Source organism: Aotus nancymaae, unplaced genomic scaffold (assembly GCF_030222135.1).
Source record: "Aotus nancymaae isolate 86718 unplaced genomic scaffold, 86718_ANA_hifiasm-v0.15.2.pri h1tg000028l, whole genome shotgun sequence".
Classification (NCBI taxonomy): Eukaryota; Metazoa; Chordata; class Mammalia; order Primates; family Aotidae; genus Aotus; species Aotus nancymaae.
The window spans coordinates 28,013,190-28,036,402 of NW_026988441.1; the positions used below are offsets into that span (position 1 = coordinate 28,013,190).

Below are 23,213 nucleotides of genomic sequence, written 5' to 3' on the forward strand. Positions count from 1 at the left end.
TGCCTTTGTGTTCTCATCTCTGGGTGGGCTTCCTGGGAAGGCACTGACTAAATAGCTGATGATTAAACCAATGTGCTGAGCAGACATCACCGCCACACTCTGAGCTGAGTTTGGAGTGAAGGCACTGAGGCCCAGAGGAAACGCTCAAGCAGTCCTCCCACCTCAGCCTCCCAGGCAGCTGGGACTACAGGCAGAAACCACCACATCCAGGTAGTTTTTAAGCTTTTTGTAGAGATGAGGGTCTCGCTATGTTGCCCAGGCCGGTCTCCAATTCCTGGGCTCAAGTGATCCTCCTGCCTTGGCTTTCCAAAGTGCTGGGATTACAGGCATGAGCTATCACGCTCAGCCAAGAATTCTTATAAGACACATCAACCAGTCATAATGCTGGCTGTGTATTTTTTTTTAATGATGGAAATAAGAAAAAAACACATTTTTGACATTGTGAGACAGGATTGAGCCACTGCCCAGATTGCTGACGACACTGAGAAATCACTGTCACTAAAAAACAATCCTTACTAGACACAAAAGGCTACAGTTTCTGACTCCATTGATCTGAAATGTTCAGAACAGGCAAATCATAGCGACAGGAAGCAGATTAGTGGTTGCCAGGGGCTGGGGGTGGGGAAAAGGGGAGTACGTGGGGATGGGATTTCCTCTGGGGAGCATGAGAATGTTCTGGATCTAGATAGACATGGCGATTGTACATTGTGAATGCCACCAAATTATTCACTTATTTATTTATTTTGAGATGGCATCTCACTCTGTCACCCAGGCTGGAGTGCAGTGGCACAATCTCAGCTCACTGCAACTGCTGCCTCCTGGATTTAAGCGATTCTCCCACTTCAGCCTCCTGAGTAGCTGGGATTACAGGCGCCCGCCACCATGCCAGGCTGGTTTTTTGTATTTTTAGTAGAGACGGGGTTTCACCATGTTGGCCAGGCTGGTCTCAAACTCCTGACCTCAAGTGATCTGCCTGCCTCGGCCTCCCAAAGTGCTGGGATTATAGGCATGAGCCATCGCGCCTGGCCCAATTATTCACTTTAATATGGCTAATTTATATGAATTTCACTTGAATTTGAAACAAGTCCTCATCTTTCAAAGGTTATACTGAAACAGCTACACGGGAAACACGAAGCTATCTCAGGGATGCTTTACGCCACCGCCTACTGAAGGATGTGGAGAGGAGTTGAGGGGAAGGGCGGGATATCTGATCGCCCCTGGGTCCAGCTGAGGCATGCACCTGAACTCTCTATACTTTTCTGTTCACATTTATGTGTATTTGCTACCTTCTATAATTTTTTTTAAAAAAGATACATTTGGACTGGGTGCAGTGGCTCACACCTGTAATCCCAGCACTTTGGGAGACTGAGGTGGGTGGATCGCTTGAACCCAGGAGTTTGAGACCAGCCTGGGCAACATGGCGAAACCCATCTCTACAAAAAAATACAAAAATGAGCCAGGCATGGTGGCGCACACCTGTAGTCCCAGACACTTGGGAGGCAGAAGCTGGAGAATCGTTTGAGCCCAGGAGGCTGAAGCTGCAGTCAGCCATGATAACGCCACTGTACTCCAGCCTGGGTGACAGAGTGAGATCCTGTCTCAAAGAATAATAATAATAAATAGGCCAGGGGTGGTGGCTCATGCCTGTAATCCCAGCACTTTGGGAGGCCGAGGCGGATGGATCACCTGAGGTCGGGAGTTCGAAACCAGCCTGACCAACATGGAGAAACTCCGTCTCTAGTAAAGATACAAAACTAACCAGGTGTGGTGGTGCACACCTGTAGTCCCAGCTACTTGGGAGGCTGAGGCAGGAGAATAGCTTGAACCCGGGTGGCGGAGGTTGCAGTGAGTCAAGATCACACCATTGCACTCCAGCCTAGGCAACAACAGCAAACTCTGTCTCAAAAATAATAATAAATAAATAAAATTAAAAGGTACTTTTGTATTTCAACATACAGATTAGTAACTTTCCCAAGACCTTCCAAGCAGAACCAAAACTCCTCAAAAGTGGAGCCAAGCACAGCTGTGGACCTTGTGGTGTACCCCAGGATGCTCAGCCCAAAGCCTCCCATCCCTGCTCAGCTGTGTGACCTGGGCAGGTGGCCAAATCTCTCTGGGCAGCATCTGTCCAATCTGCATCTGCCAACTTGCCACAGTCCCTTATTTTTTGAGAGGGAGTCTCGCTGTGTCACCCAGGCTGGAGTGCAGTGGCGCGATCTCTCCCCCAATCATTACCCAGCCAGCCTTGCTACTTCCTCCGGGCTCCACACCTGTTTCCTGTACCTCCCACCTGTATTTCCTGTATCCTCCCTTACAGCATGGAAACCCTCAGCCTGGTTTCCTCTCACCATGGAGGGGAAAGGAGAATCCCTGCTCTTAACCTCCACCTGCTCTCCTCTCCGAGACAGCAGATGCCTCCACCTCCGCCTCGCTCATTCCTCACCTGGAAGCCCCAGCCTCGTAGCTCTTCCCGCCCCAGGGTACCCACTGGTCTCAATTCCCTACAGTTAACAGCAGGGAAGACCCACGGGGCAGGAGGCATAGGGAAGGCACTGACTTAAGGAGCTCAGGCACCCTGGGCCCAATCATCGTCACATTATAAGCCTCAGTTTCCTCATCTGCAAAATGGGTGTGATGCCCTTGTCCATCCACCAAGTAGTTATAAGGGTTGCATTGAGTTTACAGGTGGAAGGTTTGGACCTGGTCTGGACACAGAGCAAGCACACAGGAAACACTGCCGTCTCTGTCCCCATCCTGGACAGCCATTCCTTCCCCCAACCCCCAGAGATGATCGCGCCAGCAGGTGGACCGGAGGGCGCACATAAGGGAGTAGGGCCTGGTCGGGGGCGGAGCCAGACTGGGAGAGGGCGGGGGCCTGACCAGGAGGAGGTGGGGCCTTGCTGGAAGGGGCGGGGTCTCACCAGGAGGAGGTGGGGCCTGACTGGGAGGAGGTGGGGCCTGGCTGGGAGGGGCGGAGCCTGACCGTGCAGTTGTACTTGACGCAGTCGTTCCAGAAGCTGCTGGCCGAGAATTTCTTGCGGAGGACGACTGTCAGCCCATAGATGAGACACTGTCCCACACCTATGATGTTTCCTGCAGAGGGTGGCCTCTGTCAGGGGTCCCCTGCCCCCACCTACCATTCCCTACCCAGGCTGCCCCGTAGTACCTGCCGAGTGGTACAGGGGCAGGCAGTCATAGAGTACGTCAGCCGCCTGCATGCAGTAGGCGTGGTGGCCGAAGGCTGCGATGCGGTAGTACCTGCGGGGCGGGGAGGTGGAGCCGGGAGGGCAGGGGCTAGGACCAAAATCCCCCAGGGTATGGGCATGAAGAAGCATGCTGGGTGTGGACCCAGGCAGAGCCAGCACAACTCTGGGTTCACAGGCTGGCAGGAAGAAAACACGCAACGAACAATCGGTGGTGGTGTTAGGTGTCACAAGGGATATAGTAGGGTTAAGGGGCAGGGAGGCGCTGATGGTGACACAGCCCGGGGGGTCGGGGGATCCTGTCTGGGGAGATGAAGCATGATCTGAGACCTAGCAAGAAAGAGCTGTAGGGGCGAGCTACGGGAGAATGCCCAGGCACAGGGCATGCGAGGGCCCTGAGGCTAGAAGGAATGTATGGATTTGAGGAAGTTTGAGGAGCTGAGGAGGAGTGAGCGAGGGGTGAAGGGAGGAAAATGACATCAGGGTAGTGGCAGAGGCCACACGAACTGAGAGAGGGTTTTTTTTTTTTTTTTTTTTTGAGAAGGAGTCTTACTGTGGCACCCAGGCTGGAGTGCAGTGGCGCGATCTCGGCTCACTGCAACCTCCACCTCTGGGTTCAAGTAATTCTCCTGCTTCAGCCTCCTGAGTAGCTGGAATTACAGGCATGCACCACCACACCCGGCTATTTTTTGTATTTTTAGTAGAGACGGGATTTCGCCATATTCGCCAGGCTGGTCTCAAACTTCTTAAGTCAAGTGATCTGCCTGCCTCAGCCTCCCAAAGTGCTGGGATTACAGGCGTGAGCCACCGCGCCTGGCCCGAAAGAGGGTTTTATTCTGAGGGTCAAGGTAAGTGCAGGGAGGTCTGGGGCAGGGGAGGTCTAATTTAGGATTTTCAGCCCTCCTGTGGCTCCTGGCAGGAGCTGGGCCATCTCGGGTGGAGGGGAGAGTTGGGGGAGCAGGAGGAGCCCGAGGAGGGGCTGGCACAGGTCCAGGTGGGGGGCATGGAAAACAGCAGACAGATGGAGAAGATGGGTTTTGCTGATGGGCTGGATGTGGTGAACAGGTGGGGGAAAGAGAGGTGCCCCAGAGTACTGGGCACAGGACAACCGGGTCCCAAGATGGGCCATGGGTGTGAAAATGGGTGTGATGCCCTCGTCCAGCCCCAAGCCCTTAGGGTTGCAATGAGTGTACACGTGGAGGGCTTAGCCCTGTTCTGGACACAAAGTAAGTGCTCAGGAAACATGGGCTGCCCTCTCTGTCCCCAGGGTAAGGTGGAGATGCCCACTGACCCCACAGGAGCTGAGGGGCAGGTTGGGCTGGCAAGACAGCCTGGGTCACTCTCAGCTGCTGAAGGCACTATGCCCGTGGGCCCCTCACCTGCTGTGCACGACGATGGCAGCCTTGGGCAGCCCAGTGGTCCCCGACGTGTAGATGTAGAAAAGACGATCTGAAGGAGATACAGGAGATACAGGGGGTGGGGCCTGGGATTTGGGGCGTGGTCTGTGATTTGGGGCATGGCCTAGGAGTTGGGATGGGCATGGCCTGGGATCTGGGGGCGGGGCCTGGTGGGTAGGAAACGGGGGATAGGGCAGTCATGGAAGGGTCCCACTCTTGACTCACCGTCCATGCCCTTGCTGGGGATCTGTGCCAAAGGGGCAGTGGAGGCCTCCTTCAGCAGCAGGTCCAGGAGGTGGGTGTCCGGCAAGACGCCCTCGGGCCCCAAGTCTCCGGAGCAGAACTTGATCATACTTTTCCCCAGATGCCCGCTCACTTCGGCCACCGCTGTGGTCCCCAACACATGGGTCATAGTCACTGCCAGACAGGACCCCTCCCGAGGCCTGGGATGTACCAACTCCCTGCTCGGGGCATACCCAGACCGTGCACCTCATGGCCATGTCCAGGGCGGCCGCCTACTGAGGCCTGGGGCGCAGTATCTCTCCGCCCGCCCGGGGGATGCCCCAGGTCCCCGCCCACCTGATGCCCGCGCCTGGCCTCACCCGCCGCCATTTCTCCACCAAAGATGAGGGCCTTGGCGCCCGAGGTGCCCAGACAGAAGGCCAGGGGTTCGCGCCGCAGGTTCACGTTGAGCAGTGCGGCCTCCACGCCCGCCTTGGCCAGGCCCAGCCACAGCCCCACGAACTCGGGCCGGCCCTCCAGGAAGACGGCCACCACGTCACCCGGCACAAAGCCCAGCTGGAGGAAGAGGTTGGCCACCGCATTGGAGTAGGCGTCCAGCTGCGCGAAGGTCCAGCACTCGCCGGTCCCGGCGTCCACCAGCGCCAGGCGCTCGGGCTGCCGCTGCACCACCGCCTGAAAGATGCGCGGGATGGTGTGGCCGGCGCGCTGGTGCCGCCGCAGCTCCAGGCGCACGCGGATCAGCACAGAGAGACCGCTGGGAGGGAGGATGGAGGGGACAGCGTCACTGGAGCCCTGCCCGGCCTGGCTTTCGGGAGCCTCAGCCTCCCCGCTGGAGGATCCCAGGGCAGCCAGGGCTTTGATGAGGTCTATGGTGAACCTTTTGGTAGCTGGATCTCTCAGGGGACCAAGGGCAAGGGCCATTTACCAACCAGCCAGGAAGTAGGTAGATTTTCAAAGCATGATAAATAAATCAGTCACCCTGTCCTCCCCCCCACACCCCAGCTGGCTTGGTGGCCCTGGTGGAGCTGGGATCTGATCCCATCCTCCTTTCTGTCCCCTGAGATGTCTGGAGCACCTGACACCATCCCCCACTGCCTTCAGCCTGGATTCTTCAAGCTCAGACCACCCCAACCAGGACCCCCAGGGTCCAGCCCCGAGCTAGGCAGCTGCTCTGCCCCCAGGTCACTCGGTGGCACCAGGAACAGCTGGCTGAAGCATCCAGCATGTGTGCCCCCAATTGGGGAGGGGGTGCGCCTGCCCCAAGTAGGGCCAGGAGATGCATGAGTAGATGGGGGTGTAGGAACGAATGCTAAGCACTGCTAAAGGGTCCGATGTTCCGCTTCCCCACTCGGTAGTGGGTATAAAGGGCAGAGGCACCAGGGCCCCCAGTGAAAGGAGTGGGACTCCTGAATGGCTATATGGAGGTGAGCGGGCACCACTTGCTATTAGATGAATGATGATAAACTTTTTTTTTTTTTTTTGAGATGGAGTCTCACTCTGTGGCCCAGGCAGCCATGCAGTGGCGTGATCTCAGCTCATTGCAACCTTCACCTTCTACGTTCAAGCAATTCTCTTGTCTCATCCTCCAAGTAGCTGGGACTACAGGTGCATGCCACCATGCCCGGCAAATTTTTGTATTTTTAGTAGAAATGGGGTTTCATCATATTGATCAGGCTGGTCTCGAACTCCCAACCTCAGGTGATCCACCAGTCCCCACTTCCCAAAGTGCTGGGATTACAGGTATGAGCCATGACTTCCAGCCGAGAATGAACTTTAAAAGCAAACAAACAAACAAGAAATGCTTTAGGCCAGGCACAGTGGCTCACACCTGTAATCCTAGCACTTTGGGAGGCCAGGCGGGTGAATCATCTGAGTCAGGAGTTTGAGACCAGCCTGGCCAACATGGCGAAACCTCATCTCTACCAAAAATACAAAAATTAGTCAGGCGTCATGGTGGGCACCTATAATTCCAGCTACTTTGGAGGCTGAGGCAGGAGAATTGCTTAAACCCAGGAGGCGGAGGTTGCAGTGAGCCAAGATCCCGCCGCTTCACTCCAGTCTGGGCAAAAGAGCAAGACTCTGTCTCAAAAAAAAAAAAAAGAAAGAAAGAAAGAAAGAAAAAAGGAAAAAACTGCTTTAGATCACATAACCTGGAAATTCAGAATTTATTTATTTAGAAGTTGGAAAAATGAGTGGTCCTCACCCCTTCCTGGCTCCCTCCCTCTGCCCTGCACCCCAGCTCTGGGAACCAGTTACCCTGTGCTGAGCTAAGCCACTGGCATGTGTGGTGTGTTTGTTACAGCACTCTCCCCTGCCCAGCCCTGACCAGCACAGGGCAGGGGCTCGACCCCACCTGCCCCTGATTCAGCCTGGCCCAGTCACCACGTCCCTCCAGCTTCCACATCAAAACTGTCATCATCAAATCCATCCTTTGGGTCTCCCCTGCCTCTCCCAAGGCTCCCCAAATCCCTGCAATGGTTCCTCACACCCCTAAACATGTTCACAGTGGACCTCAGCACCAGTGTTCACTCATTCTCTCTGTCATTCATTCATTCTCTCCTTCATTCTTTCCCTCTTTCATTTCCTCCCTTGTTCTTTCTCTCTTTCATTCATTCCCTCCTTCATTCATTATTCAATCCATAATTCATTCCATCTTCACTCACTCATTCCCTACTTCACTCACTCTTTCCCTCCCTCAGTCATTCCTTCCCTCCTTCACTTATTCAGTTTCTGTTTTTTTGAGACAGGGTCTCACTCTGTCACCCAGACTGGGGTACATGATCATGGCTCACTGCAGACCTCCCAGGCTCAAGTGATCCTCTCACCTCAGCCTCCCTAGTCACTGAGACTACAGGAGTATACCACCACACCCAGCAACATTTCTGCATTTTTTGTAGAGATGGGGTTTTACCATGTTGACCAGGCTAGTCTCGATCTCCCGGGCTCAGGTCGTCCTCCCGCCTCGGCCTCAAAGTGCTGGGATTACAGGCGTGAGCCACCACATCTGGCCTCATTCCATCCTTATTCATTGCCTCCTTCACTCATTCATTCCCTCCTTTGTTCATTTCTTCCCTCCCTCATGCATTTATTCCCTCTATCATTCACTCCCTCCTTTATTCTTTCCCTCCATTTATCAGTTACTCCCTCTTTCATTCATTCATTCCCTCCTTCATTCATTCAGGCAGCCGGTGCATACCAGTGCCTGTTGTGTTTTAGGCACTGTTTCCAGCTCTGGGGACAGAGCACCCAGACCACCAGGCCCCACCCTCTGGGGTTCACAGTCCTCTGGGGAGAGAGACCCCTTCCATATACATGACTGAATACCAGACAGTGCTGGATGGTGACAAGACTGCAAGGGGTGATGTGGTCAGTCACGTGGACCAGGGGCAGAGGCAGGGAAGGCCCTTGAGAGAGGCAGGTGGTATCTGAGCAAGGCCTGGTGGGTACCTCCAGAAAGCGGCCAGTGCAAAGGCCCTGGGGTGGGAACAGGCTTGGGAATGGGGCACAGTTGAGGACCAGAGTGGAGGTCAGTGCGGGGGGAATCAGGGGAAGGTGAGATGAAAGGGGGATGAGGTCTGAGGTGGGCTCATGGGCCCCAGGAGGGGTTCATAAAAAAAAAAACTGTGGAGATGGGAGGGTGGTGGGGTCTGCTGGGGGAGAGCATCTGGGGGAGAGGGCCAGGGTTTTCATGAGACGTCCTGCATGGGTCAAACCATTTATCCTGGAAGTTCCCAGAAGGCACCTCTGGCTGCTTTGGGGATATGATCAGGCTGCTGAGCTCCTAGTAACAATGCCTCCCTACCCCCAATGACTACAAGCGCACTGAGCTGAGCAAAGTCCCCCCATACCCACCCACTCACTGAGCACCCCCAGCACCCTCATCGCCTCCCCCAGGAAGCCTTCCAGGCACCACGTGGCCCATGCATGCTTACTGTTCCCCCATCACAGTCCTAAATGGGGCCAGGCATGGTCAGTGGGGCATCCTGGTCTCAGGGAGTTAGTTCTCTTGTCCGTCCTGGGAGCCCTCCCTGTCCCCCTTCACTCTTCCCCTCAAAGCCTTGCACAGAGCCCCTGGATAATGGGTCTATTTACCCCTCATTCATTCACTCACTTCACTCATTCACTCCCTCCTTTGTTGATTTATTCCCTCCTTCACTCATTCCCTCATTCACTCATTCCCTCATTCATTCACTCTTCACTCCTTCATTCTATCCTTCACTCATTCCCTCATTCATTCATTCCCTCATTCATTCATTCACTCTTCACTCATTCTCACTCATTCATTCCCTCCTTCACTCATTGCCTCATTCATTCATTCCCTCCATCACTCACTTATTCACTCATTCATTTCCTCCTTCATCATTCATTCATTCCCTCCATCATTCAATGGCACCCAGGAGATCTATGCGTCTGTGTGTCTCCAGCATCTGTGCACCTGCTGGAATATGTGCTCAGTCAACAGAGGCTGGACCAATGTTCATTTCATGCCCCTGAGTCCAGCACCCAGGGCACCTGCCCTCCCTAGCAGCCAGCTGCAGAAAGCATGAACTCTGATTCCTGAAATGGTGAGCACCTACTGAGAGCCAGGCCCACACTAGCTGGGACCCTGTGGTGATAGACACAGACCCTCTTCCCACTCCATTCTCTCCCCCACCTTTTTTTTGTTTTGTTTTTTGAGACAGAGTCTTGCTCTGTCGCCCAGGTTGGAGTACAGTGGCGTGATGTCATCTCACTGCAACCTCCGCCTCCCAGATACAAGTGATTCTCCTGCCTCAGCCTCCCAAGTACCTGAGACTCCAGGTGTATGCCACCACATCTGGCTAATTTTTGTATTTTTAGTAGAAATGAGGTCTCATTATGTTGCCCAGTCTAGTGTCAAACTCCCGAGCTCAGGTGATCCACCTGCCTCATCTTCCTAAAGTGCTGGGACTACAGGAATGAGCCACCACACCCAGCCATCTCTCTCCTCTTCATCTCCCCCGTCTCCCCTCCAGCTTCCTTTTCCTCCAGCTTCATCTTCCTCTCCGTCCTCCCCTCTCTCCATCTCCCTCTCCCTGGCTCACTCCAGCCACACCCAACTTTTCACTGTTCCTTGAACACACTCAGCATGTTCTGTTCCTGCCTCGGGGCCTTTGCACGGTCTGTGCCCTCGGCTGGGAACACTCTTCCCCAACATCCGCATGACTCCTCCCCTAGGGGCTGGCTCAAGTGTCAGCTTCCCATGTGGCTATTCTTTTTGTTTTTGAGACGGAGTCTCGCTCTGTTGCCCAGGCTAGAGTGCAGTGGCATGATCATGGCTCACTGCAACCTCCACCTCCCAGGTTCAAGCAATTCTCCTGCCTCAGCCTCCTGAGTAGCTGGGATTACAGGCATACACCACCATGCCCAGGTAATTTTTTGTATTTTTTTTTTTTTTAGTAGAGACGGGGTTTCACCATGTTGACCAGGATGGTCTTGAACTCTTGACCTCAGGTGATCCACCCACCTCGGCCTCCCAAAGTGCTGGGGTTACAGGTGTGAGCCACTGCACCGGGCCTCAGGTGGCCATTCTTGGACCCCCATCTGTTACTGATCCACTTCCTACATTCCCTTTGCTTGTCCCTGCTATATTTTTTTCTCCACGGCACTTCTAGTCTTCAAATGCCATGTTCAATGTCCTCATTTACCACCTTGTCCTTGATCTGTCTCTCCCTGCTCTGGGCAGACAAGGGCTTGCATCTGTTATATTCTAGCCCCAGAGAGACAGCAGAGGAGGAGACGGCCCAAGACGCTGCCCTCCTGGAGCACAGAGAGCTTGCTACAAATAATCTCTAGGGAAGAGAGGTATCTGGGGCTCTCAGATCAGGCTCGAATCCTGCAGACCTAGGAGAGAGCAGCCACCCCGGCCCCAGCCCCATCTCAGAACCCTGGGCAGGTTCCGGCCCACCAGGTCTTCCTGTGGGGACCTGCTCTGCTGCTCTCTGGGTGGCTCACAGGCTGCTGATGAATTAACATTTCCAATTGGAGAGTTCCCTGCTTAAGAGGAGATCTTCAAAAAATGTCAAACAGGCTGGGCTCGGTGGCTCACACCTGTAATCCCAGCACTTTGGGAGGCCGAGGCGGGTGGATCACGAGGTCAAGAGATCAAGACCAGCTTGGCCAGTATGGTGAAACCCCATCTCTACTAAAATACAAAAATTAACCAGGCGTGGCGGCGCCCGTCTGTAGTCCCAGCTACTGGGAAGGCTGAGGCATGAGAATCACTTGAACCCAGGAGGTGGAGGTTGCAGTGAGCCAAGATCTCGCCACTACACTCTAGCATGGTGACAAAGGGAGACTCTGTCTCAAAAAAAAATTAAAAAGTCAATCAGCCAGACAGGTATGCTGGCTCACGCCTGTAATCCCAGCACTTTGGGAGGCCAAGGTGGGAGGATTGCTTGAGCCCAGCAGCTCGAGACCAGCCTGGGCAACGTGGTGAAACCCCGTCTCTACTAAGAATACAATAACTAGCCAGCGTAGCAGCATGTGCCTGTCCTCCCAACTACTCGGGAGGCTGAAGCAGGAGGATCGCCTGAACCCAGGAAGTCAAGGCTGCAGTGACCCAAGATGGTGTCACTGCACTCCAGCCTAGATTACAGGAGTGAGACCCTGTCTCAAAAAATTTTTTAAATCACTTTTTAAAAATGTAAATGGAGGCCAGGCGTGGTGGCGGGTGCCTGTAATCCCAGCTACTCGGGAGGCTGAGGCAGGAAAATCGCTTGAACTCGGGAGGCGGAGGTTGCAGTGAGCTGACATCGCGGCACTACACTCCAGCCTGGGTGACAGAGCGAGATTATCTCAAACAAACACACAAATGAAAACTAAATCATGGCCGGGCGCGGTGGCTCACGCCTGTAATCCTAGCACTTTGGGAGGCCGAGGCAGGTGGATCACGAGGTCAAGAGATCGAGACCATCCTTGGTGAAACCCCGTCTCTATTAAAAATACAAAAAATTAGCTGGGCATGGTGGCGCGTGCCTGTAATCCCAGCTACTCGGGAGGCTGAGGCAGGAGAATTGCCTGAACCCAGGAGGCGGAGGTTGCGGTGAGCCAAGATCACGCCATTGCACTCCAGCCTGGGTAACAAGAGCGAAACTCCGTCTCAAAAAAAAAAAAGAAAACTAAATCATGTGCTTTAGAGCAACATGGATGCAGCTGGAGGCCATGAGCCTAAGCAAATTAAGGCAGGAACAGAAATCCAAACACCACGTTTTCAGTTATAACCGGGACCTAAACACTGAGAACACATGGACACAAAGATGGGAACAACAGACACTGGGACCTCCATGAGGGGCAGCTGACAACGACCTACTGGATGTCCTGTAAACTACCTGGACGATGAGATGATTCCAAGCGCAAACCTCAGCATCATGTATTATACCCACGCAACAAACCAGCACATGCACCCTGGAGCCTAAAATTAAAATTTTTACAAAATTGGGTGGACAGTGGCTCACACCTGTAATCCCAGGACTTTGAAAGGTTAAGGTGGGAGGATCCCTTGAGCTCAGGAGTTCGAGACCAGCCTGGGCAACAAACTGAGACCCTATATCTGCAAAAACAAAACAAAACAAAAAATTAGCTAGCCATGGCATGGCGGCATGTGTAGTCCCAGCTACTCGGGAGGCTGAGGCAGGAGGATCGCTTGGGCCCGGGCAGTGGAGGTTGCAGTTAGCCATGGTAGCGTCACTGCAATTGAGCCTCGGTGACAGAGTAAAACTTCAAGAAAAAATGACAATAGAAATATATGTCTCAAAAAATTTTTAAAAAATAGGCCAGGCTCATGTCTGTAATCTGAGCACTTTGGAAGGCAGAGGTGGGCGGATCACTTGAGGTCAGGATAGTGGTGAAATCCTATCCCTACTAAAAATGCGAAAATTAACCAGTCGTGGTGGTGTGTGCCTGTAATCCCAGCTACTTGGGAGGCTGAGGTAGGAGAATCACTGGAGTCTGGGAGGCGGAGGTTGCAGTGAGACGAGATCGTGCCACTGCACTCCAGCCTGGGCAACAGAGTGAGACTCTCTCCAAAAAAATTTAAAAATTGGCATCTTAAAGTCACATGGGGTGCTGTTCATTGTAGCTCCCCAAGAGCAGATCAGGCCAGGCACGGAGGCTCACCCCTGTAATCCCAGCACTTTTGGAGGCCGAGGTGGGTGGATTATTTGAATACAGGAGTTCAAGACCAGCCTGGCCAACATGGCAAAACCTCGTCTCTACCAAAAATACAAAAATTAGCTGTGCATGGTGGTGGGTGCCTGTAATCCCAGCTATTCAGAAGGGTGAGGCACAAGAATCACTTGAATCTGAGGCAGAGGTTACAGTGAGCCAAGATCGCGCCACTGCACTCCAGCTGAGCCACAGAGCAAGACTCCATTTTTTTTTTTTTTTTGGAGAATTGCTAAGTCTCACAAGACTCCGTTTAAAAAAAGAAAGAAAGAAAGAAAGAAACAATAGAAATATGAAATACGTCTCAACAATTTTAAAAATAAAAAGGTCGGCATATTAAAGTCGCATGTGGGAAATAACAGCGCTATTCACTGTAGCTTCCAAAGTGCAGAAGATGAAAAAAACAGCAAATGCCCTACAGCAGGGAAGGGATGACCCACACAATGGCTTGATTTTACCACAGAAGACTGGGCAGCCCGCGCAGGAATCGGGCCCCCCACCGCAGGATGACGACTAACGGGGCTCAAAGCATGTGGGAAAATTCAGTGATTTCATGGCAAAGACAGCAAATCTGGTATAAAGACACTGACTGGCCTTCGTGCCTCCCTGTGTCTCCAAAACTGCCAGTAAAGGGATTTTTTTTTTGTTTTATTTTATTTTGCTTTGTTTTTGTAGAGAAGATCTCATTTTGTTGGCCAGGCTGGTCTTGAACTTCTAGCCTCAGGTGATCCACCTGCCTCAGCCTCCCAAAGTGCTGGGATTACAGGCGTGAGTCACTGTGCCCAGCTCAGAATCTTTTTATATTTTATTTTTTAGAGACAGGGCCTCTCACTCTGTCGCCCAGCCTGGAGTGCAGTGGCACGACCTCAGCTCACTGCAACCTCCTCCTCTCAGGTTCAAGCCATTTCTCCTGCCTTAGCCTCCCAAGTAGCTGGAATGACAGGTGCCCGCCACCACACCCACCTAATTTTTTTTTGGATTTTTAGTAGAGATGAGGTTTCACCATGTTGGCCAGGCTGGCTCGAACTCCTGACCTCAGATGATCCACACGTCTCAGCCTCCCAAAGTGCTGGGATTACAGGCGTGAGCCACCGCGCCTAGCCCAGAGCACCTATTATACACCCAATTCTGCTCTGAGAGCTTCCTGTGAGTGTACTTGACAGAGCATCCTGAGAACTCCATGATGGGGTACAAATGTTCCAGCCATGGGGAGAGGGCCGTTATTGGGGGAGTAACCATAGGAAACAGCCCCTGGCAGTAGGCTCCCCGTCCAGAGGTAACAGAACAAGAAACAGGAACTGAGGCCACAGCTGGTCACTCTCGGGCAAACACCAGGGCTGGATGCGGGAACACGAGGATTCGTCCCCAGCCTCCTGCTCTCTTGGTCTCACTCGTTCTCTCTCAAGGACGCCCACGCGGGCAGGCAGTGGATTCCGGCACTTGGTTCCAGCCACATGCCTGGGCAGCCCTGCCTGGTGGCTGCTCAAGCCACCCCCACCCCAGGGACAATGAGCCCACTGTCCGGCTCTGGGCCCAGGACTCCGGGGCGGAAGAAATCAACAAGGATGAATACGATCAGATTTCATGCAGGAAGTACAGGGCACGTTAGGAGAGCCAGGGCAGGGTGCTGAAATATTTTCTGAAGCCAGGGTCTAAATTTAGCACCCACCCCCCACACCAGTGTGGCACAGTGACTAAGAGCACACACTCTGGAGTCCTATCCCTTCCCTGCTGTGTGTTCCTGGGCAAATGACTTCCCTTCTCTGTGCCTGGGTTCTCTCATATGTAAAATGGGATTTGTTAATATCCCTTCATTTCTTGAGACAGAGTCTTGCTCCCTCGCTCAGGCTGGAGTGCACAGGGCAATCATAGCTCACTGAAGCCTTGACCTCCTGGACTCAAGCAATCCTCCCACCTCAGCCTCCTGAGTAGCTGGGACCTCAGGAGCGCACCACTCTTCCAGCTAATTTTTTGTGTGTAGAGATGGAGTCTCACCATGTTGCCCACACTGGTCTTGAACTCCTGGCCTCAGAAATTCCTCCCACCTTGGGCTCCCAAAGTGCTGGAATTACATACATGAGCCTCCACACCCAGCCTCCACCACTTCTGATGTATTCTATTCGCTAGAAGGGAGTCACTAGGGCATGGTGGTTCAGCCTGTAATCCCAGCACTTTGAGAGGCCGAGGCCAGTGGATCACCTGAGGTCAGGAGTTCGAGACCAGATTGGCCAACATGGCAAAAACCTGTCTCTACTAAAAATACAAAAAAATTAGCTGGGCATGGTGGCAGGCACCTGTAATCCCAACTACTCGGGAGGCTGAGGCAGGAGAATCGCTTGAATCCAGAAAGTGGATTTTGCAGTGAGCCAAGATCAAGCCACTGCACTCCGTCTGGGCAGCAGAGAGAGACTCCATTTCAAAAAAAAAAAAAAAAGGCCAGGTGCAATGACCCATGCCTGTAATCCCAGCACTTTGGGAGGCCAAGGTGGACGAAACACAAGGTCAGGAGTTCAAGACCAGCTTGACCAACGTGGTGAAACCCCCGTCTCTACTAAAAATACAAAAATTAGCCAGATATGGTGGCGCACACCTGTAATCCCAGCTACTTGGGAGGCCGAGGCAGGAGAATCGCTTGAACCAGGGAGGTGAAGGTTGTGGTGAGCTGAGATCACGCCACTGCACTCCAGCCTGGGCGACAAAAACAAAACTTTGTCTCAAAAAAAAAAAAAAGAGAGAGAGAAAGATAAAAGGCTGTGCGCAGTGGCTCACGCCTATAATCCCAGCATTTTGAGAGGCCGAAGTGGGCAGATCACAAGGTCAGAAGTTCAAGGCCAGCCTGACCAACATGGTGAAACCCCCTCTCTACTAAAAATACAAAAATTAGCCAGTCATGGTGGGGCGTATCTGTAATCCCAGCTACTCGGGAGGCTGAGGCAGGAGAATCGCTTGATCCCGGGAGGCAGAGGTTACAGTCAGCCTAGATTACACCACTGCACGCCAGCCTGGGCAACAGACCGAAACTCCTTCTCAAAAAAAAAAAAAGAAGAAGAAGAGTCACTAGGTCCGGCCCACACTCAAAGGGAGGGGACCATGTGAGAGTGGGAAGAGCAGGAGACAGGGGGCCCTGGGGCCATCTGCAAGGCTGCCTCCCACAGGCAAGTATGTCCAGCCACGTCAGGGACTTAGAGTGGACGCATCTCCTGCCCTGTCCCCAGGTGAGACAGAACCAGGCATGGATACCCCAGGGGCTCCTGGGAGCAGAGCTGAAGAGGGAGGGATGGGCCTGGGTGAACCCAAGAAGGAAGGGACGGCCTTCCACCTAACAAACATGTCCTGCGCTACTGCTATGTGCCAGTCCTGAGGGGCACAGGGTCACGGTGCCAAGACTGACAGTCTCCTTCTGTGCCCCTACGGCACCCACCACCTAGAAAGAGGCCCAAGACTAAAAGGCAAGAAAACAGCCCAGATGTGGTGGTTCACACCTGTCATCCTAGCACTTTGGGAGGCTAAGGCAGGAGGATTCCTTGAGCCCAGGAGTTCAAGACCAGCCTGGGCAACATAGCGAGACCTCTCCTCTACAAAAAATAAACAAAATCTGCCTGGTATGGTGGTGTGCACCTGCAGTCCCAGCTACTTGGGAGGCTGATGTGGGAGGATCACTGGAGCCTGGGAAGTTGAGTCTGCAGTGAGCTATGATCATACCACTGCACTCCAGCCTGGGTGACAGAGTGAGACCTTATCAAAAACACAAGAAACTTCTAATCCTAAAGCAAGGAAAGAAAAGAAAAAAACAACACTAAAAATGCAGGGTTAAAATGAGTTAACTATTTTTTTGTTTTGTTTTGTTTTGTTTTGTTTTTTTGAAACAGAGTTTTGATCTTGTTGCCCAGGCTGGAGTGTAGTGGTGCAATCTTGGCTCACTGCAACCTCTGCCTCCCGGATCCCAGCGATTCTCTTGCCTCGGCCTCCCAAGTAGCTAGGGTTACAGGCACGTGCCACCACACCCAGCTAATTTTTGTATTTTTTAATAGAGATGAGGTTTCGCCATGTTGGCCAGGCTGGTCTCAAACCCCTGACCTCAAGTGATCTGCCCGCCTCGGCCTCCCAAAGCACTGGGATTACAGGCGTGAGCCACTGGGCCTGGCCAAGTCAAATCTTTATTAAAGTAGAAACAAAATGATCAGAAAATAAGGACCAGTCAGAGGCCAAAATGTCATTGTAGTCCCAGGATGGGTACAGCTTAGGTGTCAGACAAGGCAGGTTTGAATCTGATAAAAACTCAAATGATGCCCATTCAACATAAAGGTGAACTGGAAATCAAAATAAGATCTTCCTTTTTTTCTTTTTCTTTCTCCAAGATCTCACTCTGTCGCCCAGGCTAGATAAAGTACAATGGTGAGATCTCAGCTCACTGCAACCTCTGCCTCCCAGGTTCAAGCAATTCTTCTGCCTCAGCCTCCCGAGTAGCTGGGATTACAGGTACCCACCACTACGCCTGGCTAATTTTTGAATTTTTAGTAGAGACAGGGTTTCACCGTGTTGGCCAAACTGGTCTCGAACTCCTGACCTTGTGATCCGCCTGCCTTGGTCTCCCAAAGTGCTGGAATTACAGGCATGAGCCACTGTGCCCAGCCAAGATCTTTCCTTAACATACACACCCCAGGAACTGAAAGGAAGGTTGGTATCTCAGAGCCTTTGCTGTTAGGAGGAAGGGGTGAAATCTCTGTGGTGACTCATAACCTCACATGAGTTGGCAACTCCAACCACCCCATCTGGGTGTCTGAAAGTCCTCAAGCAGACAACATGGATGACAGCAGTCCAGGCTGGGCGCGGTAATCCCAGCACTTTGAGAGGCTGAAGCAGGAGGATCCCTGAGGCCAGGAGTTCGAGACTAGCCTGGACAACATGACAAAACCATGATGCTGCAAAAAATACAAAAATCTGCCTGGTGTGGTGGTGTGCACCTGTCACCCCAGCTACTCGGGAGGCTGGGGTAGGAGGACTGCTTAATGCCAGGAGTTCCAGACCAGACTGAGTAACATACCAAGACCCCATCTCTATAGAAAACAATCTTGTAACTATCCAGGAGCGGTGGCAGGTGCTTGTAGTCCCGGCTAGTCAGGAGGCCGAGGTGAGAGGATTGCTTAAGCCCGGGAGATGGAGGCTGGTCCAGCTTGGGCAACAGAGGGGAGACCCTGTTTCAAAGAAAAAAAGGGGCCAGGCATAGTGGCTTATGCCTGTAATCCCAGCACTTTGGGAGGCCAAGGTGGGTGGATCACCTGAGGTCAGGAGTTTGAGACCAGCCTGATCAACATAGTGAAACCCCATCTCTATTAAAAACACAAAAATTAGCCAGGCATGGTGGCATGTGCCTGTAGTTCCAGCTACTTGGGAGGCTGAGGCAGGAGAATCGCTGAACCCAGGAGGTGGAGGTTGCAGTGAGCCGAGATCGTGCCACTGCACTCCAGCCCAGGCCACAGAACGAGTCTCTGTCTCAAACAAACAAACAAACAAACAGGGAATAGCCAAGAGGCAAGTGCAGCTGGAAGGGTGACTAGAAGGAAGCAGGCGGAGGCTGAGACACTGTCAAGGACCTCGTGCACCACGCTCAGGAGTATGGCCTCAATTCTGAGGGCAGCAAGGAGCTATGAGAGGGTGCTGAGCAGGAAAATTCAGCAAAGGTTCCCAGAGGGAGAGCCTGCCCCAGCTAAAAGGGGCCCAGTATGTTCTGGGCAGCTTCAGCTTGACACTGCAGCAAGTCTTTCTGGGGACCAGGTGAACATATGGAGGAGGGGAGCGGTGAGCGGGTGGGAACAGATGGTTAGGACCTTCAGCGCCCAGCTAGGGGCTGAGTCTTCCTTCTGCAGAGGATGGGCTGGCCATGGGAAAATGTGAGAGCAGAGGGCACAGGCAGATTTGCACATCATAACAACCGAGGGGCCAAGGGCCGGGGCCATGGCGTAGAGAAGAAGGGGTGAGTTTTAGAAAGTTCAGAACTGGCCAGGCGCAGTGGCTCAGGCCTGTAATCTCAGCGCTTTGGGAGGCCAAAGCGGATGGAGCACGAGGTCAAGAGATCAAGACCAGCCTGGCCAACATGGTGAAACTCGTCTCTACTAAAAATACAAAAATTAGCTGGGCGTGGTGGTGCACACCTGTAGTCCCAGCTACTCAGGAGGCTGAGGCAGGAGAATCGTTTGAACATGGGAGGCAGAGGTTGCAGTGAGCCGAGATTGTGCCACTGCACTCCAGCCTGGCAACAGAGCAAGACTCCATCTCAAAAAAAAGTAAAGTTCAGAACCAGTCAACTTACAGTGGGATCCTTCCCATCTCCACACCCTCTGCGCCCCCTTACAATGGGTTCAGTCCCTCTTGCAAGTCCGTCTTACAAGGAACTATGACGGTGCTGAACCCTGCCCTACTCAGCCGGTGCTCACCTGCTCCTACGTGGGGCTGTTCCTGAGATCTGCTCTGATAGGAACTTCCAGCAATGCCTGTTTCACCCCAGAAGGACCCCCAACGGCTCATTTGATTAAGCCCCTCAGAGACACCAGAGAAACCCTCCAAGCATACTTGCCCAGGACACCAGAATCTGCCCCCTTAGCCTGAACCCAGAGTCCCGGTCTCCAGAAGAGACCTCCAACCATGTCCTGGAATACACAGCAGCCTCCCTACACACTCCGAACAACTCCCAAAACCAAAGTCACACACACACTCGAAACTCTCAAACAGTGCCCCGGCTGTAAACGGTCCCGAGGAACAACACACCTTCAGAGACTCTGCAAGTCCTTTACAGATTTCCTAAACAGCTCGCTCATCCCTCAGAGAAAGCCCTAGATAGACCCAAAATGTCTTGGCAGTCCCCAGAGACTATCTATTGGGTCATCCCTGTGAGCCCCGGTGACCCACTGGAGAGCCCCCAGAAATCTCTCACAGTCATCAAGGCTCCAAAGAGACCCCCACACCGCCACAGCTTTCCAGTCAGCCCCAGCTCCCTGGAACTTCCACCAGCTGCCCAAAGACCCCCAAGTTGCCCCCCAAATACCCTGAGATCTCCTAAGCAGCCTGCAACACCCCAAGACCCTGGAGGCTACTCGTCTCCCCCGAGAAACCCTTAAAGTGTCCCCTGCAGTCCGCTCAGGGCCCCCCAACTGGTCACTCTCTCAGGCCCCGTCCCCATCCCGCCCCCAAACTACAAAGCACCCCCAATTCTCCGGACCCTCCAAGCTGTCCCTGCAATCCAGCCCCACCACCGTGCGCCCTAGAGCCCTCAGCCCCGCCCCCGGCCCTGGCACTGGCCGGATACCCTCAACACTCACAAGAGGTCTCGCCTAGCCGTCTTGCAGACGATGCGCAGGAAGCGCCAGCCGCCGCTGCCCACGTACACGCCGAGCGCCGCTGCCGCGCTCCAGGTCCACGGCAACCCCAGCAGCCACAACAGCGCCAGCGAGACCACCGAGGCCGTGCCCGCACCCGGAGCCCGCATCCTGGGGAGGCAGAGAGCGCTGAGGCCGCGGGTCCCTCAGGCTCCGCCCCACCACTGGCCCCGCCCCATCCCTAGGGCAAGCCCCGCCCCCAGGGCTCGGCTCCGTCCCCCGCGAGTCCGGGAAGCGCGCTCCGAGTCAGACTCTGTTCCCAGGCCTGGGATTGGTCAGGTCCTCATGCCAGGCACCGCCCCCTTTCCCGTTCTAGTTAACGCCCCCTAACTGGAACCAGACCCCGCCCCCAGGCCTGGAATTGGCCAGGTTCCGGCCAGGCTCCGCCCCCGGACCGTGGCTCCGCTCTATCACATATTTTTGAGCCCATCCTTCCCTGCCAATCTTACAACAGGCCCCGCCCCCAGAGTCAGCTTGTCCACTCTGTCGGTCACTGTCAGGCCTCGCCACGTGCCTTCACCTAGCCTCTAACCTCAATTCCCGAATTCCCCTTCACGTTCTGTCCCCTTTCCTCCTGGTCCTGTCTCTACCCCATGGCCTTCTCGCCAGTCACTGGGCCGCGCCCTCAGTTTGGCTCCTAGCCCCACGCATAGAAACAAGACCTCTCCCTCAGAGTCCCGCCCCTCTTAGCCAGGCCCCACCCCTAGGTTAGATCCAAGGCCCCCCCCCACACACGCCCCGCCCTCCCAGAACTAGACCCCGCCCGCGTCCATTTAAGCCCCACCCCAGTCCCGGGCCTAGACCACGTTCCTGGGCTCAGGTTCTATCCTGGCCACGGGCCCCGCCCTCAGGCTTCGGCCGGGTCACCACCTCCTGGGTTTCACTCCGGCTCAGCCCGCAGAGCCGAGGAGGACCCTCTTCCTGAAGCCACGACCATAGAGAGGCAACTGGGCCAGAGAGGCGACGGCCAACGAGATGTGGAAGCTAGAACGGCGCGCCGGGGACGGCCGCTGTCTCCATGACAACCAAGCCTTGCCCCGCCTCCTCTAAGGAAACGCGCGCGTCTTGCAGCTGTGGGGCGTGGCTCGCAAGATCGCAGGACCCGAGCCCTAGATGGCATGCAGGATACCTACCCCCGGGGACCAAAAATATCCCAGTCCACACCCACTGCCCGCTAGGCTGGATTCTTGCCCCAGTTTGTCCTAAATCCAAGCCCCAAAGCCTCTTTCGGTCTTAAAAACACATTTCAGAGCCCCAGGGAGTGCTCAACTCCAACCTCGGAGCCTCAGAAGTTTCTAATTGTAAGCCCCGCCGCGGCCTTAAACGTGTAATTTAAGGACACAGCTAATTCTTAATCCATGTCCCGAAGCCTAGCCGGTTAAGCCTCAACGTCACACCCCAAGATCCCAGGAAGGACAAAATCCACACGCTAGGTCCCCATCCTTCCTAGAAGCACCCACAGGCCCTTTACTTGCACCCCAGGGTCCTAGATGCTCCCCCCAGCGCGGGCCAGCGCTGCCGTGGGGGCACCCACAACCCTGTTCTCTGGCTGACCTTAAGCTGCAAGCGGTGCCTTCAGTCTCCCAGAAGCTCAGGCAGGAGGCAGGCAGGGACTAGGAGTCTGAGGCCGGGAACCTTTCTGTTTCTGCAGACTCTTGGGCCCCTCTTGGGTGCGATGTGCCCACTGTGCGGGCTTCTGCTTTGCGGTTCTTCCCTTCCAGCTCTCCCTCCTCTGCCCCACTGCCGACTCCACCACTGCTTGTTTTCTGCCCTGCTTGGCCGACCTTTCCGGCGTTCTCCTTGGGAGGCTGCCCAGGGCCAGCTTCCAATGCATTTGGAAGACAGGCCTGGGCAGGCTCTCACCCACTACACTGCCATTGGTCCCTGCCAGCAGCTGGGTGGCTGGAATGGGGGACCACGAGGAAGATCCGGAGGCCAGGCCCAGAGCCAGCCACTGGCCTCTCGCTTTCTGGGCCTGGAAGAGCCAGCAATGACCAATAACTACAGCTACACTCTTACTTGGCCAGGTAGCACTGCTGTGATCATTTGACAGGTAAAGAAACTGAGGACAGGCCAGGTGTGGTGGCTCACCCCTGTAATCCCAGCACTTTGGGAGGCTGAGGAGGGCAGATCACTTGATCTGGAGTTCGAGACCAGCCTGACCAACATGGCGAAACCCTGACTCTACTAAAAATACAAAAATGAGCCGGGCGTGGTGGAGCACACCTGTAATCCCAGCTACTCAGGACGCTGAGGCAGGAGAATCGCTTGACCATGGAAGGCAGAGTTTCCAGTGAACCAAGATTGAGTCACTGCACTCCAGCCTGGGCGACAAGAGCACAAACTCCATCTCAAAAGAAAAAAACAAAACAAAACAAAGTGCTGGCATTCCAGGCAGGAGCTACCACACCCGGCCAATAAACATTTACTTTTTTTTGTTGTTTGTTTGAGACAGAGTTTCGCTCTAATTGTCCAGGCTGGAGTGCAATGGGGTGATCTCAGCTCACTGCAACCTCCACTTCCCAGGTTCAAGTGATTCTCCTGCCTCAGCCTCCCAAGTAGCTGGGATTACAAGCACCTGCCACTGTGCCTGGCTAATTTTTTTTCTTTTTTTTGAGACAGAGTCTTGCTGTGTTGTCCAGGCTGGAGTATAGTCACACAATCTTGGCTCACTGCAACCTCTGCCTCCCAGGTTCAAGCAGTCCTCCTGCCTCAGCTCCCTAGTAGCTCGGTTAGAGGCATGTGTCACCATACATAGCTAATTTTTATATTTTTAGTAGAGATGGAGTTTTGCCATGTTGGCCAGGCTGGTC

At 53.9% G+C, this 23,213-nt stretch overlaps 1 protein-coding gene across 1 annotated transcript in view; it reads right to left on the reverse strand.

Moving 5' to 3' along the window:
- SLC27A1 (solute carrier family 27 member 1) overlaps positions 1-22,179 on the reverse strand; it is a 28,136-nt gene extending 5,957 nt beyond the window's left edge. Inside the window, exons 1-7 of the mRNA XM_012443603.3 lie at positions 21,955-22,179; positions 20,344-20,511; positions 5,203-5,597; positions 4,826-4,987; positions 4,583-4,652; positions 3,167-3,258; positions 2,984-3,093 (exon numbers count right to left, since the gene is read on the reverse strand). Coding sequence (XP_012299026.2) covers positions 2,984-3,093; positions 3,167-3,258; positions 4,583-4,652; positions 4,826-4,987; positions 5,203-5,597; positions 20,344-20,510 — 996 coding nt within the window. The 5' untranslated portion in view covers position 20,511; positions 21,955-22,179. The remainder of the gene's footprint in view (positions 1-2,983; positions 3,094-3,166; positions 3,259-4,582; positions 4,653-4,825; positions 4,988-5,202; positions 5,598-20,343; positions 20,512-21,954) is intronic.
- Positions 22,180-23,213: the final 1,034 nt, after the last annotated feature.